Here is a 7,805-nt window from a genome sequence, read left to right on the forward strand (position 1 = left end):
ATCCAAAGAGATAAATTGTATTTTTCTGATCTTGTGATGGAACCAGATTCTTCTGCTATTTGGATTGCTTTTTTTGAAATCGAGACATTTTTTGGTTTGGTTTGGTTTGGTTTTTGATATCTGAAAAGAAAGATAGCTCTTTGAAACCATGTAAGAGAAACCTAAATCTGTAGTGGTACCTATTCTTCAACCAACTAACTGCATGCTCCTAACAACTATATGAGTTGAACTATAGTTTAATTGGAATCTTTATTATTGGCATCATTTCTAATCCATCACCAAGTATATTGTGATATACTCAATCCTTTGAGCCTAACTCGTGCTACTAGATTAAATGCAATGAATGTACCCATATAATGTATTGCTTTGATCTTTATGACCATGGCAGTTTAAATTAGTTATAATCCAGTTTTTTAAATACAGTTCCACAGTTTAGTCCTTTTCCTGATAGGTACAAATGAAAAGAGAAAAAACAAAAAACAAAAAACAGCAGCATCAGGCTTGGTTTATTGATCTAGCCTGATTTTCCACATTAACTTCCATCTCAGTGAGGAGACTGAGTTGTTCTCATGCTTTCTCATAGATTCTAGTGCAAACAACCCCTTTCATCTTGCATTCCTAGAAGAAAGGAAATGGATTAAGTCTCCAAAATCCAGACCAAATCACAGATTGTTAGTAGACAAACATAAGTATTTTTAAAGGTGAGGTTCAAATTTAAATGTCAGTAAAGTGTCATTATGTCTGAAATCAGTCATTTAGACTTGTAAAATATTCGGACTGAGTTGAAATTTGCCTTTAATTCATTTATTCAATCAATAAATATTTATTGAACCCCTTCTTTGTATAAAATACTACATTTGATGTACTGGTTCATACAAATATGAAAAAAAAGTTCCTTGCAGGGTGTTTAGAGTCTAGTAGAAAATATAATACAACAAAATTATCAACAAGATATAGTAGAATGTGGTCATTGCCATAAAAAAGTATGAAAAGTGCTGTAGGAATTCAGAAGCAACTTGATAAAGTAGGAAAACTCTAGATTTGAAGTCAAAGCATCTGAGTTTAAATCCAAGCTCCATTACTTACTTTATGTGGCCTCTCTAGATCTTATTTCCCTCGCCTATTTGAAAAAAAAAAAAGGCTGAGCTACTTGAACTCTAAGATCCCTTTGAACTCTCAGTGTATTATCTGATCAATACTATGTCATATTTGGTAAAGGCAGGGCACTAGAAAAAAGTTGAAGCAGATGGCAACTGAACTGAGTTTTGAAAGATAGGTGGAGTTTGAATGGATTAACATAATGAGAAGAGTATTCCAGTGGGAAAGAAGGAGGGGTTGGGGCCAGATTGTGGAAGACTTTAAATGACAAGCTAAGGAAGGAATGTAAGGTTTGTTTGGCAGGCAGTTGGGAGAAGCTGGATGCCCTAAAACAGTGGATTGACCTGATCAAAGATGTGGTTTAGAAAGATTAGTGTGTCAGCAATGAGACCTGGAGAGGACATGACTTGGGCAAGATCATACATTGATCTATCATTTTAGGAGAATCCACACTGGCATGCCTTTGAATCTGGGATAGTAGAGGAGGTGGTCAAAGGAGACAGAGAGAGAATAGAGAGAGAAAAAAAAAGAGATGGAAGAGACCAAAAACATAGTGAACGTCTGCGTTTACGGAGTGGGAAACAGAAGTAAAACCAAAAAGGAAACATAAAATGGGTGGTTAGAGAAGAGGGAGAAGTCAGACAATGCAGTGTCATGGAGGTCAAGGAAGAAGAGATTATCACAAAGGAGAGGGTGGTCCCCCTTGTTTAACACTGTAAGATGGTCAAGCAGTACAGAAAATAGGCCATCAGGTCTGGGGAGTAGAAAACTGTTGAAAAGGGTTTACTAAGCAAAGGAGTATTGTAAACAAGTTTTAACGCAATTTAAAGAACAAAAAGAACACATTAACATCCGGTATCTCACATAACTTCTCATTATAAAATCACAAAATCTTCTAGTTGGATGGGACGTTATGAACCTCATCTGACCTGTTTCATTATTCTTATCTGGTCATTAAAACAGATCTTCAGTGACCTCAACTGGCCAGAACTTTGTTAGCCTCTGTAATAGAATACGAAGGGTCCTTGAAAGGGAAAGAAACTATATTTCTTTTCAAATATTCTATAATTCAGACTTTTTACTAAGTCATTATCACCTTCCCCTCAATGGTCCCAAATTAATGAGGTTTATCTGTGTTCATCTTACTTTGTAATAGGTAAGAGAACTCAAATTTGGAAGGAAACTTGAGGCTGCCTAGTCTGAAGCATCTTTACTGGGATTCCTCTGTTTCTCTCAAGAATTTACTGAGACATTCCTCCAAGAGGATAATCTTAATGGTTTAACTATTTTAGCTGTCTATATGAGGTCCCTGTCTATATGAGGCGTAATTTTGTCAAATGACTGTCTTGATACTTAACTTTGTTCTCATCCATTTGTACTAGGTCTTACCCTTTTATATTTCAAAGAAGAAAATGTATTTTGATAAATAAATGACTAAAGGCACAGCAATGCAGCATAGTAAAGAGAATGCTCATTTTGGAATCAGGAAAGTGAGAGTTGAAATTCTTCCTCTGACATGAACTCTGTGCAGGTCAACTGATTTCTTTAAGCTCCAGGCAAATTCTCTAAGATTTAGAGGTTTAGTTGGGCAATGACCTGGGATAGTGGAGGGAAATCCCACCCCAACAAAATCTCAGGTCCTTGATGACATATGGCTAAAGTGCCATCATCAGCAATTTTATCTTTTCAGTATTCAGGAATAAAAAAAGACTCTTACCACCACCATTTTTCCATCCACCAACTTTCTCTTTATTGTAGTCTCTTTGCCATCCCATTTCTGGACTTGATTCAATGCTCCTCTGTCTAAGGTTATAGTAGTCTGCAAAGACACAATCACATAATTGGCTTGCTTGGAATTGAGCTGAACAAAGAAGCAATTTATCCTATACTGAGTCACTGCCACAGGATAAGTCACCCAAGACATATTGTTTTTGAGCAAAATGAAGACTTCCCTTTGGATGAATTGTGAAGTGATCAGTATGGACAACAGGAAGGAGACATGATCTTGCTACCTCTCCTTCAGTAGATAAGAGACACAGTAGAAAAAAGTTAACCTCTCACCTTTGTTTTCCTGTTATCAGCTGTGGTTTCTTCAAATTCATGGCCCAGCTTAAAAGAGATTTCTGTATTTTTAAAGGTACTCTCGGTCCGGATAGTTATAATATCACCCTTCATGCTGATGATCACACTGGGTTTGGCCAAATTTCCCAGTTTTCTGGTGGCTAACCCCACCCCTGAAAATCAGACAGGGTTAGAATTATACTGTCAGAACGAAAATTTGCTCTTTCCAAAGAAAGGCTTTTAATCACATTGCTCTGTTTTTTTGTGAATGTTTCCATAGGCCCCAGGTACAAATTGGACATAAATCATAACATTACCAAGGAAGAAATCTTCCTATCAATGTTTCATCTCCTAAAGGGAAATTATTTTTGTGTATTTTTTCCTGTCCCTTCAGTAAAATCCAATTTTCAGGAACGAATTGAGCTTCCAGAAACCTAATATATGAAGAGAAGATCACTTGGCTTCAGAACCCATATAGATAAAAATAAATACAATTCACTAGAATAAGTAAGGAACACTCTAAGTTTTAAAAAATTCTAGACTCTTCACATTAATTATTGTTCTTCATTGCACTGAGACAGCTTTATGCCCTCTGTGGGAATTAAAAGTGCCCAAAGAAGAAAAAATGTGAGTGATAAAGAAGTCCAGGTAAAGAAACCAGTGCTCAACCCTATTGATTGGATTATATCATTAATTATTTCATTGATTCGACAACCATTTATTGTCTATGTTCAAAGCACTATCTCTAATAAAAAATAGAGGAATCAGAATCACTGAGGCACATGGCAATGGATAAAACTAGCCAAATTCAAAAGAATATCATATGTAAGAGAAGTGGATAGAGCACTAGATTTGAAATCAAGCAGACATAAGTTCAAATCCAGTGTCCAACACTTAATAGCTGTATGAACATGAGGCTCTGAGCCTTCATTCTTTCCTGTTTAAAATGAGGATAATAATACACACACACACACACACACACACACACACATATATATATCACCTACCTCACATGACTATTACAAAGATCAAAGGAAATGACATATACATGTGTTTTTTAAACCTTAAAGAACTATGTAGGGCAGCTAGGTGGCACAGTAAATAGAGCGCCGGCCCTGGAGTCAGGAGTACCGGAGTTCAAATCCGGCCTCAGACACTTAACACACACACACACACACACACACACACACACACACACACACAGTAGCTGTGTGACCTTGGGCAAGTCACTTAACCCCAACTGCCCTCCAAAAAGCCAAAAAAAATTTATTTCTGGGGAGGCTAGGTGGTGCAGTGAGTAAGGTAAGAGCACCGGCCCAGGGACCGGGATTGGTTCTGGCCTCAGATACTTAACACCTACACAAAAAATCTGGCCATGTAACCTTGGGCAAGTTATTTTTAGTTACCCAATTGCTTAAAAAAAAGAACTATGTAAATATAATTTTTTATTATTACTGATAATTATTAGTATGTCTCATGAAATCTAGGGTTATATGAAAGGACAATCAAGAAACTAAAAAATGCTTATACCTGCAGCACACCTGGTATAGATTTTCACCCTAACACAGTTTGAAACACTATATAAATGTATCTCATTACTAGGGTATAAAAATCTAAGATTACAAAGTGATCTTAATTAACAGCAAAGGTGGGAATAACCAGCATGAAGTACAAAAGAAACAGTGGCAAGAAATATTTGACCGGAGGAAGAGAAAGTTTAATGTAGGTTAAGGACCAAGGATGTTATAGCTGGAAGGGATTTGAAACATCATCTTTGTAACCCTCTCGTTTCACTGATGAGGAAATTGAGACTCAGAGCCACTTAGTGACCAGACCTGATCACACAGCTATTCATAGAAGCTATTAGAATTGATGAGGGTTTTTTTTTTTTTTCAGAAGAAAGACTGAAATAATAGAGTAGAAAACCAAGGAGTGAATTAGAGGAGAATCACACAAAGGATAAAAAGAGGAATGAGTGAGAGAAGATACAGTCAGAAAGGCAAGAGAACCATGGCTAGAACCTTTTTTTCTGACTAATTCTTATACCTCTTCAAGTATCCCTTGCTTTCTGGAAGGAAAATAGGAAAGAAAAAAAGCTTTAATGACATATTTACTTTATGACAAACATCTTGCTAAGCACTGGTGATTCAAAGACAAAAGCAAAGGCAGCCTCTGAAGATAACACATAGGGGAGTCAGGGCCAGAGAAGAGCACTTTGGTCCTTTAGAAAGTAACTGGGATAGTCGGTAGGAACATAGTAGAGCCACGTCTTAGAAAAGTTGACTGTAAGACACTGAATAAAGAAAATCTTGTTTTCTCATTGATTTCTATTATAAAATTGAAGATGTACAGCCACAGAAAAGTTGGTAAGTGGTTTAGAGGTGGCCCAGGCTGTGCCAACATGGCCATTCTCAAATCCCAGCTACACTATACCAGCTGGACTTAATAGCTGACCTCTATGTTGATAACGATTTTAAGCACTGTGAGACCCTGACAGCTGCTATTCACGACCTTGCCATCATGACTCATAATCTCTACTTGTATCAACATTTCCCCCCCAGACCAATAGATTGGATGCCCTCAAGACTTATATAATAAAGCAGGTAAAATAAAAAATTTCTTTCAGTATTTGTAAATTTAAAATGAAGTAAACAGTGACCAATTGGATTCCATCCATGAAGCAGATAGACTAAATGATCTTTAGAGTTCCTTTCAGCTGTAAATTTATGATCCTATGAAGCAATTGGGTTTGAGGTTAGAAGTAAAAAACCTTCCTAGATGAGGTGTGTTAGCCATTGCATAGTGGATAAAAACTTGATCTTTTCTTATTGTTTAATCCCAAATGAGAAATCTATACATAAGCTTACAGGACAGATAGTCTGCCATTGATTTTAACACCCACCCTTAAGAAGTTATACATGAGTCTATGAAGATAGATTCACTACTCCTTTAGTATTCTCTACACCTATAACCTCATCTCCATTCTTACTTCCTCTTACCTCTTTCTTGTCTCATTCTGGAATTAACTAACCAAAGGAAGCCTCAATTTGCTTGGACAAAGAAAAATAGTCTCTGTCAGGGGTTGGTAGTAATCAAGAAGAATTCCCCTATGAAAACAGTTTCATTACTGAATAAGAAAGAGTTGACAATCAAAATCAATCTAATTCAGATAGTGAACATGCTATGCCTAGATAAACATCAGACTCTTCAATATGGGACCATTCTATCTCTTCCGGTATATGTTAGTCCCTAGAAATTCAAGTGACAAATTAGAATAGAAGATGAGTAGATTGACAAAGCTTCTAAAAGTCTCCCTTTCATTTTAAGAACTGTGAAATAAGAAAGGAACAAAGAATCAAATCAGGAAACCATTATACTATGGTTTATGCTTTCCACTTCAATTGCCACCACCCCAACTCCTCCCCTCCCCCACACACACATATCTAATTTCTCCCAGAGAATGGGGGAAGAGGTGGGTAATTTTACTTTCTCAAGAAGGATCTCCTCCAATAATTTTTAAAAAATTATTCCTCACCTAGAGCTTTCATGTAATCCTCAAAGTTTTCACTGGAGACCAATTTCCAAGTTCCCACAAATCTGTTACACATGATGCTGGATCTGCTGGGAACTAAATGGTGACCTTAGCAAAAGAAAGTCAGTCACAGCTCTCAGTGAGAGGCAGGATGACATGAACTGCCGCGGCTTCAATGGCATCTTTTCAAAGATGCTCTGGACATGTGACTACTACCGGCATCCAATGGGGAAAGGCCGTGTCAGGGCCAGGCAATGAAAGGCCTCCACTTCATAGCATTGCTCATTCATTCATTTGGTACAAAAGAGAATCCCACCCACTATCTCATCTTTCTCCAGAAAAGGGTTTACTTTCTTTTTTTTTTTTTAATTAAAAGACCACCTAAGTCCTTTAAAAAGTAAAAGGAAATGAAATGAAAAGAAAAGAAGAAAAAAAAAAACCCTTGGTTGGGCCCAATTTTATTATCTGACGCTTAATAGTTTAGAAAAACCATGCTATACCACAAGTTCATTTCAAGGTCAGGGCATGCAATTATTACTGAGGGAGAGGATAAGTGGGGACCTCTTTGGAGGCACTTGGGGACACCAGATCGCAGCTCCCCACATTCAAGAATTTGGTACAAAGGAAGAAAGAGAAAGTCAAGTCCTTTTACATTATGATAACTCTACCCCTCATCAAAATATGCTGTGTTAGAGAAAGGTTAGGAAGTACTGCAAGAATTATTCATTAGTGAAGGAGGGAGTTGTTGACATAACTCACATTTTCTAGGCAGGCAGAGTGGGCAGACAATGGGGGCAGTAAGTATGATATACCAGCTATGTTCCCATATAGGACAAAGAAACAGGCCTAAGACAGGATGTAGCTACCACAAAGATTACCATCCCAGGGAAATAAGTATCCCTCCTTTGTGCATTTGACCACATACCTTACAGCTTCCTACAGGACTTTCTTTGCTTCCTCGTTTATATTTTCCACAGACTATTGAATCAGGAGTGAAGGAAAAAATGAGTGAAGCTACTGCTAGGTTTTGAGGTGGATAAAGGCGTTTATGGGGTTATTGGATGGCCTCAATTTCAAATAGGAGTCTGGGTCATTTGCCATGAATATGAGGTGG

The 7,805-nt window shown here is 37.3% G+C and overlaps 1 protein-coding gene across 1 annotated transcript; it reads right to left on the reverse strand.

The window, feature by feature from the left end:
- Positions 1 to 489: 489 nt before the first annotated feature.
- LOC138170691 (myelin P2 protein) lies at positions 490 to 6,879 on the reverse strand. The gene is made up of 4 exons (XM_069100180.1): positions 6,695 to 6,879; positions 3,160 to 3,332; positions 2,816 to 2,917; positions 490 to 618 (listed from the first exon to the last, which is right to left on the reverse strand). Exons 1-4 carry the CDS (start codon positions 6,765 to 6,767, stop codon positions 568 to 570), a joined length of 399 nt encoding a protein of 132 aa, XP_068956281.1. The 5' UTR covers positions 6,768 to 6,879; the 3' UTR covers positions 490 to 567.
- Between the last annotated feature and the right edge of the window lie 926 nt (positions 6,880 to 7,805).

This window comes from Petaurus breviceps, unplaced genomic scaffold (assembly GCF_028583685.1).
Source record: "Petaurus breviceps papuanus isolate PSGF00001 unplaced genomic scaffold, PetGlider_PUasm1.0 38, whole genome shotgun sequence".
NCBI classification, from domain to species: Eukaryota; Metazoa; Chordata; class Mammalia; order Diprotodontia; family Petauridae; genus Petaurus; species Petaurus breviceps.

Coding starts and splice junctions, on each gene's coding strand:
- LOC138170691 (XM_069100180.1), bottom strand. CDS start 6,767: ATGTGTAACAGATTTGTGGGAACTTGGAAATTGGTCTCCAGTGAAAAC. Junction 3,333..6,694: donor GGATTACATGAAAGCTCTAG/GTGAGGAATAAT, acceptor TCTGATTTTCAG/GGGTGGGGTTAGCCACCAGA. Junction 2,918..3,159: donor CTGATAACAGGAAAACAAAG/GTGAGAGGTTAA, acceptor GTGTCTTTGCAG/ACTACTATAACCTTAGACAG.